Source organism: Amblyomma americanum, chromosome 11, assembly GCF_052857255.1.
Source record: "Amblyomma americanum isolate KBUSLIRL-KWMA chromosome 11, ASM5285725v1, whole genome shotgun sequence".
NCBI lineage: Eukaryota > Metazoa > Arthropoda > Arachnida > Ixodida > Ixodidae > Amblyomma > Amblyomma americanum.
In genome coordinates, this window is record NC_135507.1 from 31,737,667 (window position 1) to 31,762,627 (window position 24,961).

Sequence of the window (24,961 nt, forward strand, 5' to 3'; positions counted from 1 at the left end):
CCAAGGGCATAAGCTCACAGTTGTCCCTTAATGTGTGACTACGTTATCGGGTATACAGATGCGGACAGAAGTAAATGAAACCCGTTATTTTCTTTTATTGCCTTTTTTTCACGCGTTGCCTAATATAAACTGTGCCCATTGGCAGAGGAGGCTAGTGCGCTTTCTCAAATACGAATAACGTTTTATCTCTTATATTTGGAAGGCGTGATTTCAGTTGGAATAAAAGAGCGTGTTCCGTTTACATTTGTTCGCGCCTCTACCTTTGTATTCCCCTCCTGCGTCATTGCTTCAATAGCTGCACGAATTATTCTATATTGCATATCGATACATTATTTTCCTGTCATATTTCCGCTTGATTAGCTTATGCCTTCATGCTTATACTTCCGCATGAATAGAGAACTAGCCGGGCCTGCCGTTGAACGTTTTTTTATTTTTATTAGTTACCTTGATTAGACAAATAGAAATCAAGACAAGTGAGTTTGCTGCTCTGATTGTATCTACTTGGCCATTTAAATAACACCTCATTTGTTCAGATCCCGCAATGAGCGTGATATAAGGGGCCGCTACACGGCGTAGAGCAAATAAGTCATCCAGGTTAATGATTTAAAAAACGTTTATATATGAAACGAACACAGACTGCAGTGCAAAAGACGCCATGCAGGAGGTGTATTCTCGGAACCATCTCTTTGCTTTCATTCTTTCTTCTGCAAGATTGCAGAAGAAAGACTGTGCAGTCGTCGACTCGAATTTGATGTCATTAGCGTACCCATCTTTTACACAATATTGAAGTGTTTGCATCTGTTTGTATCTCGTCTGCAATTTCGCTTTGTTTATTTATCGTTTCGGCCTCACAATACACAATGGGCGTGAGTCAAACGGTTTTGTGTTGTGGTTAAAAAAATGAGGCATGATAGCTGGAAATCTGATTTTGTCAAGAAGTACTGTTTGTGAGTTCTCAACAGCCATGTTTGCAGATGCAGCTTTCTCTTTATACACGTGCTGCGTTCTGAATAAGTGATTCAATGCAGGTTTCTTCCAAATTTAGCCCAGTTTTCATGATCTAAATTTTGCAGAACGCTGCTAAACAGTGCAATGCTAATAATTTCCTATCGCGATTGATGTAACCCCTGTAGTGCTTGAGCATCAGAGGGGAAATTCAGCACAAGTCTTACCTGTCTTCCCAGCATAAATTACAGATAACACTGTGCCATTACGAGCAGATGTATGGCCATGTAAACATATAGCTCTCAGTATTTTGGCCCAAGCAATGTTAGTCAAGCAAACGCGCGCTTAGAGCAAAGTGCTCTTGCGATCCTTTTCCATGGTTCCTGCAAAGGAGCAGACATTAGTGCCCACTGTATTGAAAACGCTCATTGTGAGGATGCGAAGCCACCAGCAAAGTTGAGTGTCCCTGTCATGCAGTTACGCCGAGCAGTGAAGCCGCCGAATAGGTCAAGATTCGTGAACTGTTTGTATGTGGAACGCGGTTCCACATAATACCTTCGAGATTATAGGCGAAACTGTGTTCCAGATACATGTATGTGGAACGTAAAACTTTGCCCACTTAAATGGAACCATTTTCCACATATTTCGCTATTTTTCAGACCGAACACGTTCCAGTTATATAAGTGAAACTTTTTAAAAAGTTTCACTAAAATTCTAGTTACTAACTGGAACTTATGTGGAACCAGATTAAGCGTGTCGTTTTAGCGCGCTCAAACTACCGATAGCTAGTACACGGACTTCAGAAACTTCGAGCCAAACGCCGAAAAACCACCCACTTGTTCAGCGCTTAATATTTTACTCACAAAAAAGTAAATATCTCCCTCCTTATCGCAAGCGCGGCATTAATTGCGAAATATATAGACTTACGATGGAAGGCCTTCTTGAAAAAATAGGTCTTGAAGTATCCCCCCTGGAATGACTAAGGACGCAAAGGTTTACATTTGGTTTCAATAAACAATCTCAAAACGGCGATCATTTGATAGCCATGTACTTACCGCGCAAGACTTTGTAAAGAGGACGCTTTGCAGAGCGCCGGCCGCGTAAAACGAACTCACCAATTTCATTTGTGTCAGGCGAGTAATAGGCATTGACGTCTTCTGATGCTGAGAGGCTCCATCTAAACGAACAATGTTTAACAAGTGCTGAAATGCGATTATCAAATATAAACGAAACTCAATGACTTTTACGTCTATAAGTAAATTAATAATGCGACACCATCAGAAGCCTTATCGGGAAGAAAATGTGTCATTGGGAGCTAAATTCGCTGATTGCCTTGAATTACAAGTGACGCCACGAGACGGGAGCATTCCCATTTGCTGGAGGGAATTGACATCAGACTGGAGCATTCTCATTGGCTGGCGAAAAGTGACGTTACCAGATGGGAGCATTCCCATTAGCTTGTGTGAAGTGACGTCACCAGACCGGAAGTGAGGCCACTTCCGATGATGGCATCAACAGCTTCTTATGCTATATCATTGCCGAGCCATAATAGAATTAGTTGTCCCTGTGAATTTATTTTATGGAGTGATTGAAAGAACGCTATGATTTGCAGTATAGAATGGTGTCGTGTGAGGCCGTGTGAGGACAGATATTGCGATTTCAACGCACAGAATATCGGTGGTAATTTATTCAACGATACCTGGCCTTGAATGCAAGGTTCGGGGCTTCAAGTATAAATTAATAGAATTGTGACTTGAGGGTTACCTAAAACTTTTCTGTAGGCCACTAGAACGAATGAATATGGGCTGGTGCTTCTGTTAACACAGTGCATTTTCCATACACTTCGCTTTTCCACACACTGCAACTACCGCTGGGCAAAAAAAAACAAAAAAAGTGTTTGAAACATACTCATCTGTGTCGCTGGCGCTTTCTCGTAGTGTTGCCAGCAGCTGCAGGTAAGCTACAGTTTCAAACCTGTCGCTTATTTCGACAAAATGTTCGTACTTTTTCAGCTCACCAACCTGAAAAGGGCAAGGGAGTTAGCACTGGGCCGACAAAGAAAAAAAATTCAGCAAATCTTTTGTCTTAACTATATCACAATAAGCAGACCGCATGAACCGCACAACCAGCAAGCCCGTAATACTCTTCTACGAAGGTCGACGAAAGCATAGCTTTCGTTGCAATGTAGGAAAGGAAATATGGTAGGAAATATGGGATTTCAGGTCACATTTGCAGTACTTCTCAAACGTCCCCAACTATATGTATATGCCAACAAAAAGATATATTTTCCATTTATTCAGAGAGAGACAAAAGGATAGAAAAGCAGGGAGGTTGATTAGTCAGTACCTGATGCCAGCTGTATTGAATAAAATTCCCTATGATGTATGTTTTGCAAATAACAAGCGTAGGATGATGATGTACATAAGTAATTGGTTTGCAAATGTATTGCCTTGTGTACAGCTTGAGTTCTTTCATATGTGCTATTTTGTGTTCAGACTTTTTCTCTGCGTTAGCATGACTGTTTAGAAAAGATATGTATTCATACAGAGTTATTTCTCCCCCTGCTGCCTTATCAGCCAACAAGCAAAATGTGCTTAGGCAGATCAGAATTTATGAATATGTACGCATACAGACGAATAAATTTTGATTTCATTTGATTCGATTTGGTAAATTGAAACGCTACGCGTAGGACATTAGCAGGCATTCGCGACAGCTCCCACACTCTAAACACGAATACGCCTAAATGGGAGCAAGAAGAGAATAAGCTGTCCTCTAGGGCGAGTATGCTAGAAGAAAGATTACTCCGTTTTAACTCCTTTCTGTTTACATTGCGTCTATCGGCGCTATGCCTAGTGGCCTATTACGTTCTGTTCTGCAGCCACTGGGTCATTCTCTTTCTTTATTGCGGCAAGGATTATGTCAACACGATATTTTTGAATTTTCAAAGTCATGCGCCACGTAGTGGCAGCCAAGGTAACTAGAAGTGCTTGTCTCGAACTTTGGTAACGAGGGGGAAGAAGGGCGGAAAAATAGAGAGATGAAAAACGGAAGATGAGAGCATACTAAGGAACGAGTCCATAGGGGCCAAGAGTCCGCGAGCGCACAGAAGTCTGGCTGCCCACATTTCTAACAGGCTACGCGAATAATCAAAGAAAATGCTAGACATTGTGGACGCACGAAAATCTCCCATGGTTCCTTGGGAGCGCCCCCCCCCCCTCCACCCCCCGAGGGCTGGGCAGAACCGGTTACGACGGGCAAGGTGTTTAAAGTCAAAGTCATTTTATTCAGGCAGCAGTAATAGGTGCCTAGGAGGCAGACATAAAGGCAAATTAATGCCTGACTCAGTGTCGGCCCCCTTCCCCCCTTCCCAAACACATCACTCAACAGCAGGTACAGTCACATCGTTGAACAAAGTTTCGATCAACATAAAAGGAACACATTAATACAGCATAGCATACAGGAACCTTCAAATGATTTTGATGGCCAAGTTCTAAAGGAACAAACCTGCACAGATGGTATTCGCGAATATTCGAGTCGAATTTAGAAGCACTGTGTGAACTCTAAAATTTACAAATAGTCTTTAAAAATCTTTGCTCGCAACTTAATAGGGCGGCACCTCCCCGCACGTTCTAGCCGCCCTTGCCCCGATGACGTGGACGGGCAATCAGGCAGAGCCTTGACATTGGTTGTGAAAAATTGACGTGTGTGGATTGGGCGAGGCAGAATGGGTGCGGTCTCTATCTGTTGTATTTTTTTTCTGGCGCATCGATGTGTATGAGTTGTGGGGGGAGAGGAGGTGCGTCATTTTTAATTAGATATGTGCAATGTTGATGATGCTATAGTCAGAAACAACTCAAGAACAAAGCGGGTTTTCCCCGATAAAGGACCCCGTTCCAGCTGACGGCGTCGGGTGATTCTCACGAGAATGCCAGCGTGACATTCTAGGAAGGGGACTATCCCTTACCGTGGAGGCAGGGGACTATCCCCTTTCATCTTCCACTCCCTGCTTGGTAACGCTAGCATGCTCATGAGAGTCGGCCGACGCCATTGGCTAGAATTGGGTCCGTTTGCGGACAAAACCCGCTTTGTTCTTGAGTTGTATGCGACTATAGCTTAAATATTTTTGCGAGGCGATGACAAGTAATTGAAAGACCGATCGCTCCTCCGCTCTTCTTCGCGTCGGTAATTAAGTACCGTTACATGGTAGCTCTAAGACGGATTCCTAGGTACGGCTGCGCTCCATTAACTCGCCACTACAAGGACAAGGCAGGATACTCGAACCTCGCTTGCTTAATGTGATGGTTATTTATTAATTTATTTGCATTTACTGAACAACCGACCACAGCACATAGGTGCCCTCGAATAGCGAATAAAGTTGCCGTTACCTATTTGCGTGGCAAGTCATTAAATTATCATTTCGCTCTTGAGACGAGAAAACGCAAGACGAAGATCAGATGTGAGAAATAGAACCAAGATTTTCCCGTCTTTTTCTCTCTCTCCCACTACCGCCTGCAAAGGCATGCTGGATATGTGTTAGCGGAGATCAGTGTGTTGGGCCTTACGCACAATTTTCTATGCTAAATCTTTTCTGTTCGTCAAGTAACGGAACGATAGAAGGTTTTATTATGGCATTGCATGAGAAAAATAGCTTTGTTTTTTGATTGTGAAACAGCAGCTTTTAGAGGGAGTCAAGTCCGGCTTCCGTGTGACAAAAATATTGATTATTGAAATGCAGTATAATACTATTACGGAAACATTGGAGGTAATGGTACATTCTTCAGATGCATAGCAAAATCTTTCTTTTAAAGTGTTTCCATCGTTCGAATCAAGTAAAGACTACGATTGAAAACTAACAGGGAACGTTTCTGAAGATAACAAAAACATTGATAGCAAAAAAATGCATGCCTGCGACGGGAGATCTGCGGATACATTGATTGCTGTATTGAAACATTATAATATATGAAAAAATGTCATTCATAAACTATTTCCTGTTTAAAAATGCTTTTGTCCAGAATTGCTGGGTATGCATTTAGACAAATACTTACGTCATTGAATTTTTCATCGATGTAGTCGTCGCTGAGGAATGTGTCTGGGTAAGCAACCCGATGTTTCATTTCCAAGAGCTGCATTTCATTTTGGAGAAATAACAAAATGAGAACATCAGTGCCTTTCCCAGATGGGACACTGCATGTGATAATAATACAAGCATTATCACTAAGCTTAAGTCAGAATCTGATCTTCCATCCCTCGTTTTACGCCTTAAAAAGATCCAAATTATGGCTGTTTCATAAATTTCGTCACCCCCCGATTAGAGTTTGTTATCATACCTGCTCACCGCGTTTCTGACCACCTTGGGGATTATAATGCAGAGTACCCATCATCTACCGCAGTGGTGGCCTAGTTTGAGCATCGGCCGCCTCAGCAGGAGGCGCGTCGGGTACCCCCGGTCATACAGTAGGTACGAGCTTTCCCCTGGCCTGGTGTTCGCCTTCCCCTATATGAAATGCTTGGAAAATGGTTCTATGAACCCACCTTGTGCAGCCAAAAAATACCTTGTGCCTTGGCGCTCTCTGACCAAAGCTGCCCTTGCGCCAAAAGGCTTCATCATCATCACCACCACCATCCTCATCACTTACTCAAAATCTGCACGTATCACCCTCCATAATAAACCCCATTGTGCCAAACCGGCGGCCTGCGCTGGGCACTTTTATTTCTCTTTCTTTTTCTTGCCCACTCTAACAAATTAGCATATTGACGTTTCCTTTGCCCATACAGCCAAGGACTGCAATCCCGCTCCTGTCGACGCAGTTCACTAAAATACAGCACACTTCAAGGCGTTCATTGAAGAATTCAACGACGTGTTGTAACGGCCCACCTGACATGTAGCGCCCCAACCGGAGCATTTGAGGTATCAATAAATAAAGGAATCAAGTAGAAACTGTCCAAACCAGTTGGAAGCAGAACATAAAAACCGAACTATGGGGCAATACATCTAGAGGTTTGATTATGCGAGCGAAAATACAGGCTATATACAGGTATGTGAAGTTGAAAGTTGGATATCAGTGCCTGTGGAGCCGCTTTCATGTCCTCTTTTGTCGTCGTACTGTTTGCTCAGTTTTTGTTTCGCTATAGATATGAACCCGCAAGCAGGTTCTACTCGTTGATAATAGATTTCGGCAGCAGGGCGATGAATGAACGCGAAACGCAGATATTACAATACCAAACGCACGAACAGTATACATGAGTGTACTTGCCAGCATGGGCCTAATGAGGCACGCTAGGATCCTCAAAGTAGGATCCTCGGATCGCACTAAGAGTGTGCTGTGGCTCACCAAGTTCAGGATTAGTTCGAAAGCACTGCTCCAGACGTACCAACCCCGAGCAAAAATCTTGTCTTGTCTTGTGTGAATCCTCGGAGTAATTCGGGTGAGCTCGGGTTAGTTCGGAGGAGCCTCGCGGAAGCTGCAGCCAATGGGAGGAAGCTCGGGAAAGTTCGGAGAAGCCTCGCGGAAGCTGCAGCCGATGGGAGGAAGCTCGGGAAAGTTCGGAGAAGCCTCGCTGAAGCTGCAGCCAATGGGAGGAAGCTCGGGAAAGTTCAGAGAAGCCTCGTGAAAGCTGCAGCCAATGGGAGGAAGCACGGGAAATGTCGGAGGAGCCTCGCGAAAGCTGCAGCCAATGGGAGGAAGCTCGGGAAAGTTCGGAGGAGCGTCGCAGAAGCTGCAGCCAATGGGAGGAAGCTCGGGAAAGTTCGGAGGAGCCTCGCGGAAGCTGCAGCCAATGGGAGGAAGCTTGGGAAAGTTCGGAGGAGCCTGGCGAAAGCTGCAGCCAATGGGAGGAAGCTCGGGAAAGTTCGGAGGAGCGTCGCAGAAGCTGCAGCCAATGGGAGGAAGCACGGGAAATTTCGGAGGAGCCTCGCGAAAGCTGCAGCCAATGGGAGGAAGCTCGGGAAAGTTCGGAGGAGCGTCGCAGAAGCTGCAGCCAATGGGAGGAAGCTCGGGAAACTTCGGAGGAGCCTCGCGGAAGCCACAGCCAATGGGAGGAAGCTTGGGAAAGTTCGGAGGAGCCTGGCGAAAGCTGCAGCCAATGGGAGGAAGCTCGGGAAAGTTCGGAGGAGCCTCGCGGAAGCTGCAGCCAATGAAAGGAAGCTCGGGAAAGTTCGGAGGAGCGTCGCAGAAGCTGCAGCCAATGGGAGGAAGCTCGGGAAAGTTCGGAGGAGCGTTGCAGAAGCTGCAGCCAATGGGAGGAAGCTCGGGAAAGTTCGGAGGAGCGTCGCAGAAGCTGCAGCCAATGGGAGGAAGCTCGGGAAAGTTCGGAGGAGCGTCGCAGAAGCTGCAGCCAATGGGAGGAAGCTCGGGAAAGTTCGGAGGAGCCTCGCGGAAGCTGCAGCCAATGGGAGGAAGCTTGGGAAAGTTCGGAGGAGCCTGGCGAAAGCTGCAGCCAATGGGAGGAAGCTCGGGAAAGTTCGGAGGAGCGTCGCAGAAGCTGCAGCCAATGGGAGGAAGCTCGGGAAAGTTCGGAGGAGCCTCGCGGAAGCTGCAGCCAATGTGAGGAAGCTCGGGAAAGTTCGGAGGAGCCTCGCGGAAGCTGCAGCCAATGGGAGGAAGCTCGGGAAAGTGCGGAGAAGTGTCGCAGAAGCTGCAGCCAATGGGAGGAAGCTCGGGAAAGTTCGGAGGAGCCTCGCGGAAGCTGCAGCCAATGGGAGCAAGCTCGGGAAAGTTCGGAGAAGCGTCGCAGAAGCTGCAGCCAATGGGAGGAAGCTCGGGAAAGTTCGGAGAAGCGTCGCAGAAGCTGCAGCCAATGGGAGGAAGCTCAGGAAAGTTCGGAGGAGCTTCGGGCCAGCTGTAGCCAATGGGAGGAGGGCTTCGCTTCAGCTTGCGCCGAGTGGAGAGAGAGGGTGTGACGTCGAAGAATGCGAAACGCGGTTGCGTACTCATGCAGATGCCAGAAAGAAGAGGCGAGGAATGAATACATGCTTTCGCCCGTCTACTGGGTTTAACTACGTTAAAACGCTTCCAATTTTTGCGCTCCTTTTTATGATCGTGACAGGTGTTGAAACGCGCATCTTGATTACCTAAGCGTGCTAAGTTTGAGCATCTAGTACATGGAGAGTCGTGAGACAAACCTTGTTTCGGGCCTTTTCACGAGTCTCGTGATCCATCCAAACAAGGTGGCGTAGTCCGGAGTAGTACGTCCTGGCAATCTTACGGACAAGCAGCTCTCCCTGTGAATGGGCAGTAGTAGAGCGCATGATGAAAGAAAAAGAAACACAGCGTATCCGCCGATCACAAAAGACAAACTCCATTTTTTCTCAAGAATTACAACTGCACGGGAGTAGCGCAGGAAAAAAAAATTAACCGCGGTTTAACTTCGGCTCAACCTGGTTAGAGAGCGAAAGTGTTGCATTGGGCAGCTAGACGCGGCTTGGCATCTGTCTGCGTAGACAGACTCGACTACGTTTTTAGCAGTGTTCGCCTGACCTTGCGGATCACGACGGTGACCAGAGATTGATAGGATCTGACTGGGTACAGCTCAGTTTCCTAACTGATTTGCTGCCCTGATGACCTGACATGCCCCCGCGTTTTTTCGGACCCTTTGACACAAGGCCTCTATCTCCGAAACGCAGATACCTTTTCCTCCGCCTCCCTCTCCCTACGCAATCCAGACAAATCAAGTCGAAATCAAAGGCTGATGGGAGAGCATACTTTTATTTGAGGTGCTACAAATTAAAAACAGGACGTATGCTTTCGGACACACAACAGGTCATGCTAGTTCAACCATATACTTGCTCAGGTGGTTCCCTCTCTTAACGTTCTATGTACAAACGTTGGCGCAAAATACGACACATTCAAAAGAAAGGTGGACAAGACAACGCGCTACTGACAACTGATATTTATTGACAGAAACACATAATATATAGGCTCACCGTCACACCACCTATCAGCTGCAGCAAACGTCAGAAAGATGAATTGGGTCATAAAAGCGATAAAAGACACACTAAAAACTCTCTTACAAAGTGTTTGTCTTTTATCGCTTTTATGACGCTCTTCATCTTTCTGACATTTGCTGCAGCTGATAGGTGGTGTGACGGCGAGCCTATATATTATGTGTTCCTGCCAATAAAAATCAGTTGTCAGTAGCGCGTTGCCTTGTTCACCTTTCTTGTGAATGTGTCTTATTTTTAGCTAACGTGCTAGAAGTGCTAATGAAACGAAAGTTGATGACAACATATTGCGAGGTTCGCGCAGCGCCTCTCAACCGACACACACTGTTTCCTGTAATATGTGCCTAGCTGTCGAGCTTCATGTACCGGCGCCTGTGGAAAATAACCGCGCAGATCTTGGCCCGCTTACCTCTGCCTTGATCTCCTTGCTGAGTTTTTGCTCCGTGTACAGCCGTCCGATGGTGTCCTTCATGATGTTTTGCAGTTTCTGAATGCACGTCATCCAGCGCGGGTGGTTTTTCGCCACGCCGTACACAATGTGCCTGAATTCGCCGTGCAACGCGTCGAATTCCTTGGACACCAATGGGAGCATGGCCAAAACTTTGAACAGGCCCAGGTAGTTGTACACGACTTTGCTGCAAATCGAGCGAACCGAAACGAGAGCTGGAGCAATCGGAACTACGTTTAACAATCAGTGCGGTAACTGGACGCGCAGGAATAAATGCACAGCAGAAGCTAGGGCTGAATCGCTTCCCAAGCGCGGTTCTCCGAACTGCGTGCACAACCTTGCAACATGTTCTCGGCCCACCAAGAAACTTCCTCCGAAGTAGTCATTAACCCATATATATTGCGAAACTTTAAGAATTTGAAAAAAAATTAATGTATAAAATACTCGTTTCACTCCAGAAATCAGAATCATTCATTCATTAGTGGAAATATTTTTTTCATCACCGACTTTCGAGCCGTACACAAGGTAGTAGACTAGGCAAATTCACTACCTGTTACGTGTCGTAAAGCTATTATATTGTGTAGGTTAAGGTGGGTTATTTTCGGATTAGTAGGTGGATTAAGGAGAATGACTTGATCACGTTAGGATAATCCCATGGGATAATGCAATAGAAGGTACTCGAACATTCTAGTCCTTAGATTATCAAATTTGGCGGTGCTGATGACGTCACGACTCTCTCCACCAATCAGACATTTTGGTTACAAAGAAACCGGGTGGTTTTTGCACGACGACTACCTAATTGCTATCGCATCAAAGCGGGGCGCTTTGTTGCGGCTTGGATGGGGCATGATTAAAGTCAGAAAGTTCAGTTAGATGTGCAGCATCACTCATTAATGCTAAATGAAAAAAAAAAACCGCCACCTTATGAAAGACGTTTAAGCTGTTTGGTTTACTAGAACTAGTATGAATGAGATTAAAGTGAGCTATTCCAATGGAAATACGAATTTGACATCTTGTATTTAAAGTGACATCAGCAATCAATCACCAGTTGGATATATCAGTGACGTCACCAATAAATCACCAATTGACTATATCAGTAACGTCGCCAATAAATCACCAATTCGATATACTAATGATGCGGAAAATAAATCACCAATTGGGTTGCTTTATTACTATGGGGGCTGCCATCTCGAATTACTCGGACTTGGGAAAATTTCACTCCGAAGGGAGGTGGTAGCAGACCCCAAGAAATCGTGAAACGTGACGAGTAATAGGAGGTACTCACGGCTTTGTTAGGAGGAAGAGCTGTACAGTTTTATCGACGTACGCTCTAGCGTTGACGACTATCTTCTCATCTTTGCGAATGGTGATGTTCACTTTGAGGAATTCCGTTTTCAGCAGCTCGAAGAGATCCAGCTGTCACGCGACAAGATGCCGAGGGCAAACGATGTATTAGTTTTCAGGAACAAGAATTGTAACACTTCTTCAGAAGAAAAAAAATATTTTATGTAATTATGTTTAAGGTATTGAGACAAAAATAATTATCTTCCTTCGCTCTGGACTTAGAAGACGAAACGTGCATCCTCCCACATTGCACCTTGAGAAAACATTGTGAAAACTTCACTCCGTCGCATCGAGTCGACGTGAATGGCGTAGGTTCATGAGCCAGAATGCATCCAGGCAAAAGTATCGTGTTTTCCCACATATAGCACAGAAACTAAATCTCTTACAACTGGACGCATGTACGCAAACAGACTTTGTACAACTGCTGTGTGTTCCCCGAAACACAAATATAACGAGCTAATTTACCTAATTATATAAGTTATTTAAATATATTTGCTTAAATGAAGCAAATTACGGCAGTTTACGCGTTTGAACACATGGGACCCATTCTCAAACCCTATCGGTCCTGAAAATATCGAACCGGATATTTAGAATTATTGGCAATAGCGAACACACAAATTATACACATGAAAATCCTTTGTAAAAGTATAGGAAAGTCGCGTTGTATATCGAACTCCGATTCTGCGCGTCATTCCATACATCGAACGAAGGGCGAGGCCATTCGAGGTGCGCTTCTGTTAACGGCGTTCTTCGGTCGCTTTTCGCACGCGGAGACGGGTTGGTGGCGGGCCCTTGGACACCCGCAGGTAGTAACCGCAGAACGAGATGACCTTGGGATGTGCTTGAGGGTAGCCTTCGGTCTCTATCACTCATTTTCAACGCCACATAGCTGTTATGCCCGTAAACCAACTTAACTAAACTAACGTGGCCGCACACTCTAAGCATGAATCTGCCTATGAGAGAGTAAACAGAGAGTAAGCTGTCCTCTAGCGCACACCCTTTTATGGAAGGGATCGCGCTAAAATGGGAGTTTACCCACTTTTTTACTCCTTTCTGTTTAGAGCGTAGGAGGCCCTAGACTGGTATGCTTCGCTGCCGAAGACGTCGCGGAAACCAACTGCACCCTAATTTTAGTGACATTACTCTATAATGTGCTCATAAAGGAACTAGGCATCTCATGTTAGGCAGTGGCTAGTTTCATAGGGCCGTCCTCAGCGGTTTCGATGCGAAGCAAGTTAGACCTTGCAACGATTAGCGAGCAGTGCGCACTGCCATGTCGCAAGCGGGAGGGACGTCGCTGTCGTGTGCGCAATTTACTTATTTTAGGTTGTAGATAAGCTTATCTAATTCCACTCTTTGTATATCAAATTATCGATATACCGAACTACTTCGCTATCCCTTTCGACTTCGATAGAACCGCCGTCAAATGAAAATCAATTTTTAGAAAGAAAAACATCATAGCCGTGTACTTACTCCAGGAAAATGTTCCTCGAGCTCTTCGATGGTGTTTTTGCAGTAGTTCTTGCGCAAATTGCGCCTGTCTTCATGAGGCTGCTGCGCCTGTTCAGAAGTAAGCGCGTGGTCATTGCGTTGGTGCCGTGGTACTCCATGACCAAAGTGTCAGTCATGTTTATGAACATGAGTGGTTTGTCTACTGGTGCTATAGTGGTTTCCTTGCAGACACACGTGGTTACCGGGAAAATTCACACCGACTCCATACGCCGCTCGAATCGCCTTCGCTGCCTTCATATTTTTTTTTCTGATTTTCTGAGGAGACAATGCCGTCCACGATCTCGATCTGTACTGCAAATACGAATTACTCTAAAATGCGCAGGCCACAAATGTTTTTACTGATGGTTACACATCATATGCCCCGTCCAGAATTGCTTGGTATGATTCCCTTCATGCGCATCAAACACCTCATGCATGGCGTGTGACTCGTCATCTTCAGCCAGTTATTATGACCAATGCTTTCGTACTTGATAGACAACTGGCGTAGTGGTGTACACATCAATTTTTTTCTTCTCACTATTATCACCGCAGGAGTTCTTCACCATTTCCCCGGTGTGATGTCTTCATGGCGCGCATACGTAAACTGTCACACTGAATAAAAACTTTGCTTGAAAAGAATGCTTGTCCCATCCGATCATATTTATCACGCATGTGATTTGTTGCGCAGAATTACGCTGAATTCATCGGCTCGAGTTGTACTAAGCCTGTGAGGTAAACCAAGAGTTAACGTACCGAATCCAAGTTGGAGAAGAAGGACAGCATAGACCGTGCGAAGGCCTTCAGTTGACGTTGAGTGGCCCCCGGCGTCAGCAGCTTCGCAGCCGCTTGAGACACTTCCAGAAATTTTGTGGCTGGAGTGGTGGAGGGGTCTTTCCAGCAGCTGTCGCAAGTTTCTATGTTGGTGTTAGGTCTTTGGCCCAGCTGTTAGAGTAGGCAGAAAGCAGAAAAAAAATGCCCCAAGACACCTAATTGCATTTCTCTTTGATAGACCGACGGGAAAACCTTTGCTTTAATATTTTCTATAGCATTTATTACTCACACACAGGTATAGATCGCGAAAAATACATGAGACCTCCTTCCTATGTTTCACAAAGACAGGACCTCGATAAAAAAGTGAAGAATATTGTTTATACAGTAACCATTTATTTATTTTATTTACCAATTTATTGTATGAGGAAGCCAAAATGAGGAAGTCTCCTGACAAGGCCCTGGCCCCACTGGGAGAAACCGCAGCGGGTACAAAATACATGTAGATAGTGCGCGTACAACTAGGAACAACAATCACCATCATAAAGAAATACACATGACACTTTGTACACAAACAAGGAAATCAGAACACAATAACATTGCAAGTACATTACACTTAAAGTTACATATTTTAAATTACAATTACATTATACAATTACAGTTACATAAAGAGATTCAACTTTGTACACAAATAAAGAAATCGAAACACAACGCTGCGACTACATTTTTGTAGCTGACGGCCCGCAGATGGAACAGTTGGTCGTCCGAAGTTGTTTCCAATTTTATGAGCGATACCTTTTCCCACGCTTGGCATCTCTTATATGTTTTGTTTAATCTGGTGTGTTTGTTTACGTGCTCTGTTTTTAATTCCTCTTTTCCTTTTGTGCCCTCCTCCCCCATCCTGCTGCACTTCGGCAGGACGATGCAGGTATCTAATAAATAAATTATTTGTGCTTTGGAATTGCTATAGCTTTAGAAGCTGCAGATGCTTCTACCGGAATTAATTTCACTTATGGTCTAGATGCGTCACTTGCTTCCAGCCAACGCAAGTTATCCGATCTGTTGACGGATCGCGAATTTTACGACCGACGGTGCAATTTTTTTCCACACAAAATTTCTATTTTTACCGCAGTAAAACCTTCTTTGCCAGTGGAAGAATACAAATGTCTGTTCTTATGGTGAGTGCGGTACCTCTTAAGATGGAAACGGTATGTATTCAATAATAAGCCGCTGGCATGATTCCTGAGGTGGTTTCCAGTATATTTTAAGGGCAAAGCGTACATGGCGCTCTGGTCAAGACAGCAGTAAACAGGTTATTGGTTAACTCCTGAACGTAATATCCAGCTTAATGAGTAACAACTACGTCATCACTGTCACAGGGGACCAAGGAACCCGTATAGGTTCCGAAACTTTACCCTAATCGAGAATTGACTTATTCACTGTCTTCAGTTTTTCTCTTTTCGGCATGTAATTCCGTCAAATCCTTAACTACGTAATATAGTGCGAACTCGTTATAACGAAGTTGAAGGAGCCGGGCGATTACTTCGCTATAGTCATTGCTTCGTTATAGCCCGTGCTGAGCGAACTTCGAATGGCAATCATCATTCCTTCGTTATATCCAATACTTCGTTATAAACCGCTTCGTTATAACGAGGTTCGACTGTAATTAGTTTGAGGAGTGGTTGTAACGTACCATAAATGTCACGGGTTTACAAGAGTGTTACGTTCTGCTAAATGTGGAAAGACTGACTGGCAATGATTCAGCTACTGTTTGGCCATGGAGACACTTAAACGCTTCCATCCACTTGGATGCAAAATTTTATCATAGAAGCCTCTGCGCCTCACATGTGCTCAGCTTGGTGCTACGGCCTGGTTGTTACGCCCCATGGGTTCCTCGACTGATCGCGCAAGAAACCAGAATGATAAAGCTACTCCGGGAATACAATTAACGAAAAAAAGAGACCCGAACCTAAACGACCATACCCAAGTTAGGCTGGGAAACACTCAGGTTTTGTACGGCTGCTTGACTTCAGAGGGATTACAGATCTCTACGTGAGGGTTTGAAATGGCCTGCAATGTTACCGTTAATGTGCACCCTGTAACGCTTTTGTGTGAATCTGTCTTTGTTAAATTAGGTCGAGACACACGTGTCGAAAAGCAATTTTTCTTTCTCGCTTTAAAAATCTCTAAGTACCTTTTGATGCCTGTATGCGGGCTATTTCATGATGATTTACCCCAGATGTTGCTCTTATGGCCCTCAAGGGCACCATTTAGCATGGTGAAAGCTAAATCACCGCGTGCCTTTGTTTATGTACACATATTCCTCGGTTAGGAAAAGGAGACAGCCTTTTAATCGTGCCGTTTGCAATTTCTGTGCTCTAGATGCGACAGGTGACGTTGTCCATGTCATCATTCCAAAAAGCCATGATGCGTTTCTGCTGCGTAGCGTTTAGTCTGACAGAAGCCATCTGTTTGGCTCGACTTGTTCCTGTTGGCTCAACTGTTGTCAAAGATGCGGGCTGTTCGTGAGCCAGCATTATCAAGCCAACGTTTGAGAATTGACATGCGGTCAATACCTTCCAGAAGACAGTAGGTCACGTGTCACCAGATGCTTTCTTCTTTTCTAAGCCTCGTGAAGAAGCACGAGTTGTAAAAATTAGCGAAAGATCTAGTTGTGTCTTGTAACGGCTACCTCACAAAACTCTACCAACATTAAACTCCTCTCACCTGCACAGCATTAGTATCCGAAAAAAAAGAAATAAACAGTGTACTTTGCCTGGAGAATATAAGACGTGAGGTTGTCCATGTCCTTCGCTATCTGAACTGTGAACAGTGACGTCAGACTCGTCCTCTCGACGATGTCCTTGAGTTCGCCGACCTCTGCAGCGTCCTTGTCATCCAGGATGGGCCACTTGCCGATACCATTTCTCTCAAGCACTCTTCGGACCGCTTTCAGGCCCTCTTCTTCACTGATACCTGTTAGTGGCGAATGCCGGGGCTAATCAGCGTATGGTGTACTGTATGTTAGTTGGTCCCAGTCTCGATTCAGCAATTAATTATATTGCTACCTTGCGCTGAGAAGGTGTAGGAAAACAATGCCGACTGGTCATTTAAGTTAAATCAATCAGTTAAGCCATCATCAGACGCAGCAAACGAGAGGTCTGGGACACCTGAAAGTCGATTAACACGAGGTGTCGGTCCACTTATATTGAGTGTGAAAGCAGGCTCTAGCTGACAACTAATTAGGCGCGGTGTTGGCTGGGCAGCTCGCTCGTTCGTCAATCAAGCACTGTATAAGAAAGTAATGCGACGGCCGATTGCGATAGACGATCATGGCGCAGCGAACGCCAACGACCATACGCGAACACATACGAACCGATTTGTAAGTTCCTGAGCAATGGGTAACGAACACTTGCTGTAGCCTCCATTCTGCTGAAATGCTTATGCGAGGCATAAATGTATAGTGTTTAAGAAAATGCTAGCGAAAGATGCGAAAGATGAGTAGAGAGTACTGACTACATTCGCCTAATTTTACCAGATAGCTCAATTTTTGTAGTAGAACCGGAAAGTGTACAGATATACATCTTTTTTTTTTTTCTGGACAATGAAGTTACTGGCTCGGTGTACCCAGCCAGCCCCGTGCTACACTTAGTTTCACAGCAAGATGCATCCTGTATAGATGAACCAGAATTGTGTCTGTTGAATGATGAAGGGCATGTATTTCATCTGTACGCCCCGGATTTTTTAAATGCAACAGAGTTAAAAACCTCATTGGGAAAAATATGTGTTCTCAGTCATAAATTTCGTCCATTAGCTGAAGGAAAGTGACGTCACCAAAGCGGAGAATTTTATTGGCTGAGGGAAACTGGCGTCAACAGAGCGGAAGTGATATCACTCTTGATAAACGCTCGATCACCATCTGTTGCTGTCACATTGCCGGCACATGAGACAACTATGTGTCCCTGTGTGATCTTTACGTGGCTGCCTTAAGCTGAACTACTTACTTGTGTTCATGCAGGCATGGTATGCGACCGCCGCCTTTTCTCGCGCAGTCGTGGCCACGGGGACGACCGGAAGGCTTTCGAGGATTTCTGCAGTCGGAGATAGTCGCACAAAAATGGGTCAGTAGTCAAATTACTCATCCTAAATGCTAAAACAGCACCCTGAAAAATTTATAACGCTTCGTCGCACTCATGAGCATTCACGCCGAAGAGAAGGCACTGTCTTGTAAGGTTCAGCTCTACGGTTGCGAAGCACAGTTGTACCGGCTGTAACGCTTAGCGAGATGTAACTTTGTAGACTTTAGCTCTAAGTTTGACGGGCAAAAGAGACGCCAGTCCCACAATGCTAAGGAGAGTAGTGTTAGCACTTTTACTTTTGCCTGGACATGTGAAAAAATATTCTTAATTCGTTTCTCGCTTTTGCTTTCGACTTTGGCTTAGCTTTCGTCGGCTGTTTTTTTACTGTATCTATAGCTATTTTTTCTCACTGTCTGCCGTGAACTTCAGTGTCTCCATGAGCGCTCGTTAGTTCTGTCCCCTTTCACTCGACTGGTGGACTTTCCTGGAATTGCATGAAGCTGTTCGTCCTGACGTTTGCTCCATACCCTTTAGTTTGTAGTGACATGTTTCCTTAACTATTTTCTGGCAGCTGCTGTTATATATCTTGGATTGTTCATTATTGAATGCAGTGAAACTAAAAGAAGAATATTAATACGTACATGTACGGTCTCACGCGATAGCACGGGGAGGAGCATACGATGGAAAACAATTTTACCTACACATATCATGAATTCCTGCTTGAAGATATGACGAGACCTTAAGTGCACAGCGCACGTGTAGTTAGTTAAAGAAAATCACTCGTTTAAGAAACGGACAGGTTATTGGAGCGATTGACTGTGGCAGTCTGCAGCAATTGGAACCGGGGGCAAAACAATTATCTGACGGAGTGATGAGGTTGGAAAATTGGCACTCTTGGGATAGATGCAGGTGCAGTGGGGTGCGCTTCTTTCATGAACAAGACCATCAACTGCATTCTACTTCTAAAGTATAGTTCGTACAGAAGTGGAAGATACAAGGGCGAGGCGATGGCTTTCACAAAAGTGCGATTCCCAGGCATTCGTGAGCTGACACAAATATGAACGCCGTCACGCTAGTAGCTCTTAAATAATAAAGAGAAAGTTATGGGATGGATGTACATGTATGGATAAAACTTGAGAGATTGGTCAGAAAGCATACATATATTCCCCTTTGCGATCACAACGCTGGCACTGAAACAAGCATGGCAGTGGCGTAGCACGTGTTTACGTTAAACGGCTGTCGTGCGCGCCGCCTGTGGCTTACTGACGAAGCTGTGAGGAGGAAGTGTAGGACAATTCAAGTGCTGTGGTTACCTCGCAAATCTTGCTCTACCTTGAGCGTGACTTGAACGAAGGGGCTCATTGTGGTCAAGTCGTCGGGAATCGGATGTGATTCGCTCCAACGGTTGCACACGTAGGCGTAGAAGTCGTCGCATGGGTCAGCAGTCTGGTTTACAGAAGCCAGAATAATTTGGGCTGCAGCGATGAAATAAAGTGCTTTGAAAGATCGCGTTCAACATTACCTTTTCTTAAAGCCTCTCTTTACTATCGGAGAAGAGTTAAAAGTAATTGGCATAGTTTAGCAGGTCTTTCTTTATGACCGTATGATCGAGTGGAAAGCCAGTGATTTTGCTAAATTTTTTTTCGAGTTTAAATTGAAAGAGAGGACAGAACAGGCAGTAGCAACCTGTTACGTTGAAAAGATTTTCATTCAGGGGATGCTTGTCACCCTCCATACAATGGCTTTTTCTTAAACGCAGCACTACCGCATTTGCTCACAGAAAAGCTCCTTCGGTGCTGTCTTGCACAACTCAGCAGTTTTTTCGGGGTTGCTGTTGGTCACCATGGTACACCACCGGCGTTCTGAAGAGGCACCCTTAGTGAAGAAATTCAGGGGTGATCAATTGAAGATGCAGAGGTAGTGCAACCGAGTTTTTCTTTCATTCGCCAATCTATTTCAGTTACGATTATATTCTAATCCTAAATCTATTGATTTCCCTCACTAATCCACTGTCATTCTGGTTATATTCCAATTGTTATTCTATTCATATCCGATTTCTTTCGTAGTGGTTTGTTTTATTTAGTTTTTCTTAGTCGTTCTTAATGCGGCATTTCCCTCCTTTCCTTAACTAGTGGCGAGAAGGGAACCAAGCTAAATTATGCTATATCTCAGAGGTCTTCAATTACAGCGCTGTGAAGGCTGCGGAGGTCTGAGCCGATCAGAACAGCGTGCGCTGCGAAACGTGTTCCTCCGCTTCCCTCACTCTGTTAGTGGTGGCTCCATCCGTCGGAAGGAAAGAGCACCAGTCTTTAGCTGTTCCGCCCAGGTGGCTCGGCCGACTCGGCGCACGCCATCTTCACGAATGGAGACGCGCCACCTCGTAGCAGGCTTCCAGCTGCAGTGTGGTGTTTTGGTGCGGACATTCTTTGCTTATTTAACCAGTAAATGAAACGTCAGCTGCACTTTCAGAACACCAACCTAAACTGCACTTTCAATTTTCACAATAACTATTTGAAAGACAGTCACAGCAATGTTCAAATACTTGAGGGACTATTTATGGTTTTCATTTGCCCTGATTGGACGAGATAGCTGTGCATTTCACAGTGATGCATGTAATTTTTCAGATGAAGCGCACAGCTGCCACCTGCCACAGTTGTAAGGTGAAGGCTTCAAACGGACATTGCCGGTAAGGCCGACGGCTGACAGTTTTAACCCTCGTGACCTTCATAAAGCTATCACATTAAAAATCTGGCTAAGTTGTACGGCCGCAAAGAGCAGCTACCCAAGCAGCACAGGTAATCGGCCCAACACTGGATGTGTATTGGCAAAGACCGGTCTTACTAAGGACCACGGAGAAACCATCCAGTTCCAATATTGGACCGATTGATTACCTGTGCCTCTTGGCTAGCTGAGATGCCGTGGATACACACCTCTCTCTTTGCACACGGAGCTTTCGCAGAGAGTTCGAGGCGTGGGAGCTGAAACGAATTGAAGACGACTCATGAAAATTCACGCTCTGCACATATCACTAAATTGTACTCTGAAGTGCGAATGAGGGGAGCTTACAGCGGCCTGGAAACAATGTCTGGTCCGCGGCTTTTGCAAACCACACCGCCTTTAGAGCGAGGAGGAGCCAGCAGAGCATCTTCTGTCGATGACTGAGGAGCGAAAGGGAAAAGTGTTGTGGATTTATAAAGTTCGTCAAGATTACTTTGATCTATTAAGTTGCTTCCGTGCTTCCATGTTAAATGTTTGCAGCCTGTAATAGTTGTCGCTCACAATTCTCAGTTGCGTGGTGTGAACTCAGGTGCACCTCAGAAGTACTACACACCACCATAAGCCTATAATTACTATATTTATGCATTATCACCATCAGTCTGATTACGCCAACTGCAGACCAAGTACCTACATCATATCTTTCCAATTAACCCCTTCCTCTTGCAGCCGCGGCCATCTTTTTCCCACAAGCTTCTTAACCTCATTCAAGCCCCTAACTTTAAGCAGCCCGCTGCCATGTTTGCCTCATCTTATAATTCAGTCCATTACCCTTAGCAACCATCGGTTATCTTACATTTGCATTAGATGCTCTGCCCCTGCCCATTTCTCTTTCTTGAGTTAAAGCCGCCGCGGTGGCTCCGTGGTTATGCGTTCGGCTGCTGACCCGTAAGAAGTGGGTTCAATCCCACCCGCGGGTTTTTGAATTTCGATGGAGGTAAAATTCTAGAGGCCCGTGTACTGTGTGACGTCAGTGCACGTTAAAGAACCTCAGGTTGTAGAACCTTCCGGAGCCCTTCACTACGGCGTCCCTCGTAGCCTGAGTTTCTTTGGGAAGCTAAACCCTCATAAACCTAAACCTTTTTCTTGGTTTAGACTATGATGTCATTAACTCGAGCTTGTATTTGTGATCCCCTCTGCTCTCTCCCTGTTTATGATCATACGGTGATCTTCAATACATGTATTTACTTAATATTTCTTATGTCATCTCATATACTCTTCTGCGAGCGAAACCATTATGCCATCTATTTTTGTATCCTAGACCTTTTCTATTTCTCAAAGCCATTATTTTTGCGGGCCTGAGGCTGCTGTAATGAAGTAAATGTTCAATGAAATAACTTCGCAAAAACAAGACTCACCGTGCGTAAAGCTGGAAGCGATTCGCGATAAGATAAGCGGTGGCCTGGCGGCGCATTCATGGGTGGAGCATGGAAGTCTAAGTCAGTCTAGCGGTCTGTAGTCTGCCTGCAACCGAGAAACAGAGGAGCTACGTGACGTCGTTGATGGGAGCCCACGTTTGCGTTCTAATTTCTCTCATTACACTTCTCGGGAAGGAGTCATTCGATGCCTCGTTTTTCGAGGCTGAAAAGGTTTTTTTCTTGAAGCCGGCACTGCGCTGTACGAGACGATCATGTCCAGAGCTCAGATCCTTGCGAAGTCAGGCACAGACGCGATTCGATACACAGCACTCGGAGAGCAGCGGTGTTTCTTACCCGGAATCGCTCGGCCGAGACGTAGCGAATGCGCGAACTCACGTATGAAGCAAGGACGATGCCGAGCGGTCGGTAATATTGCATCAAAATTTATTGCATCTCCAATGATATTCGAGTAAAAGCTGCCCTTACAAAAATGGTCTGTAGACAGTCTGTAGGCTTCTTATAGCCTACATTGCCTCCCTGTAGATATTTCTTTTTGTCTATTCATAGTCTATAGACAAACGTCTACTAAAAGTTTATGGCCATAAATCTATAGATTGTCTATAGACTTTTTATAAGATTTGTATTGCCTATAGGCTGTTCTCTAGGGTTTGTCTGTAGAGGGTCGATAGACTTTTTAGACAGAACTCTATAGACAGTCTACACACTGTCTAAAGGAATTTTTGTAAGGGTGGCGTGTGTTCTTGAAAGGGTATACAGTTGTTTTCGTGAAGAAAAAATAGTCATTCTGTACGCCCAAGAAGAAAGAGCCAACTCGTAGCTGCACAACAGGCGGGAAGACATACTATCAGAGCACAAGTAACAGACCCCCCCCCCCCCCCCCCCTCAAAGTTCAGGCCCGTGCCATTTTGCGTGGCGGCACAACCTGACAAAGTACTTCTGGTGTAGAAATCGGCACAGTGGGCTCGTTTCGACATCAGAAGTGCCTTGTCAGGTGGCGCCCCCACGCAGAGTGGCCCGGGCCGGAACTTGGATGGGCGGGCAGTCTGTTACTTTTGCCCCCAATGGTACAACCTGTGCTGTACCACTGGTAACCACTTCATGGTCGTCGTTTGGCCATTAACTGGTGCAATGTAGTTCACTCAACCAGAAAAAGCAAGGGTTAAAACTTTTATTTCGTTGTTTTCGAAAGCAAGTATACCTGGAACAGTTGCACATTGATATTTGCGGCCGTCAATATCGGCGTTACTCGTGAGAAACAACACAGATTTAGCTGGCAAAAAAGCACCTGCTTCCGATGTTATTATCGAACCTTTCCTTCGTCTTAACGAGAGCTTTCGCTTTACAAATCTCGCGAAGGTGCGAAAACCTCATGTCCTCACCTCGCCTGAGTGTAGGACCCCCACGGGTGCCGCAAGTGCTCCACTGCACATCTCAGAAGCAAACCCCTTTGTTTTCATGTTTTTGGTATAGGCTGTGCACCTATTCGGCTGCCGTTAGCAGAAGTTGGGATTGGTGCGGGAGCATAGCGTGGAAGCATTAAATTGTCCACATTATATATCTCTGTCTAAAAATGCAACAAAAAATTCTCTGTCTTAGCAGCAGAATTTTGTCGTATTTTAGGCCATGACATTGTAGTAAGGACAGTAAATTTTGTAGAAACAACAAAATTTTGTGTAGTATAGTGTTCTCCTATGTAGTAGGGGCAGAACTACACAAAAATACTACATAAAAATACTACAATAATATAGCGAACTATCATGCAGCATTTTGGGCACGATTCTGTATTCTTATTCGACTGAGTAGCGCGTAGTTTCCGGATGTTGCATGCTTTTTTTTTTTAGCCAACTCGCCGCGGTTGCTCAGCCCAAGTGGCAGCTAAGAGGTCGGTTGCGGTGGCCACATTTCCAAGATGAAGTACAAAACCACCCGTATACAATGTGCCATTGCCTTGCGCGTCAAAAATCCCCCCCCCCCCCCCCCCCCCCCGGCGGTCGAAATAATTCTAAAACCCTACACTACAGCTTCCATTAAACCCTACGCGCAGCTTCGGGCAGTTAAACTTCACACTTCTTGATCACTGTACGAGCATAGCCTCTGTATTTTTTGTTTACGGGCTAAAATCAAAACAAAAGACACAGGGAAACCTAATTTTATTATGAGTGGATAGAGCCAGAGCACTAGAAGCTGTTGATGCCTCTGCTGCAAGTGACTTCGCACTAAAAACTGAAATAACATTAAGTAAGAAAAACGACAAAATGACCGACAAATTTTTGCATTTTGTAATACTTTTCTTTAGTACTGCAGTTTTTTTCTTGCTGTACTTTTTTGTAGTGTGTAGTTGTGTAGTACTTTTCTGTCGTAGCTTCACAAATTTCTGTTGCTACTACAAGTTTTCGGTCAGAAACGCTGCAGAAGATCTGCCGGGACGGCAAAAATCTGTCTGTGTTTTTCGACTGTGGTAATTTCAAAGGAACACATATCGTTTCAAATGCCATGTCCTCGACCTGTATTTACTCACTGCGAAATAAACCCGCGGTTTATCTACTTATTGTATACCCGTCGCCAATTCAGGAATAATATGCGTAACATGACTTGATTTTATTCCCATCTTGAACGGGTATCTTTTTTTACATCGTGTTGGTAAAAAAAATTTCTTTTGATGATTAGGGTCCGCTTCGATTTATGCCTAATTAAGATTTCAATTCGAACCTAGTGCTTTCTGGTATTCCAAGATCAATAATCTGGGCAAACGAACAATGAAATATGCAGACCATCGAAGGAAATGGTATTT

At 44.9% G+C, this 24,961-nt stretch overlaps 2 protein-coding genes across 2 annotated transcripts in view; one reads left to right on the top strand and one right to left on the bottom strand.

Annotated features, from left to right (window-relative positions):
- LOC144109542 (neprilysin-1-like) overlaps positions 1-22,237 on the bottom strand; it is a 33,398-nt gene extending 11,161 nt beyond the window's left edge. The window contains exons 1-15 of the mRNA XM_077642366.1: positions 22,150-22,237; positions 21,083-21,174; positions 20,947-20,994; positions 19,330-19,491; positions 17,942-18,028; positions 16,714-16,913; positions 13,923-14,111; positions 13,152-13,238; positions 11,620-11,750; positions 10,296-10,521; positions 9,068-9,166; positions 5,991-6,068; positions 2,854-2,966; positions 2,061-2,122; positions 1,873-1,924 (exon numbers count right to left, since the gene is read on the bottom strand). Of these exons, the coding sequence (XP_077498492.1) occupies positions 1,873-1,924; positions 2,061-2,122; positions 2,854-2,966; positions 5,991-6,068; positions 9,068-9,166; positions 10,296-10,521; positions 11,620-11,750; positions 13,152-13,238; positions 13,923-14,111; positions 16,714-16,913; positions 17,942-18,028; positions 19,330-19,491; positions 20,947-20,994; positions 21,083-21,174; positions 22,150-22,205 (1,682 nt within the window). The 5' untranslated portion in view covers positions 22,206-22,237. The remainder of the gene's footprint in view (positions 1-1,872; positions 1,925-2,060; positions 2,123-2,853; positions 2,967-5,990; positions 6,069-9,067; positions 9,167-10,295; positions 10,522-11,619; positions 11,751-13,151; positions 13,239-13,922; positions 14,112-16,713; positions 16,914-17,941; positions 18,029-19,329; positions 19,492-20,946; positions 20,995-21,082; positions 21,175-22,149) is intronic.
- Positions 1-24,961, top strand: part of LOC144110097 (neprilysin-1-like) — a 78,759-nt gene that overhangs the window by 3,612 nt on the left and 50,186 nt on the right. The window lies entirely within an intron of this gene.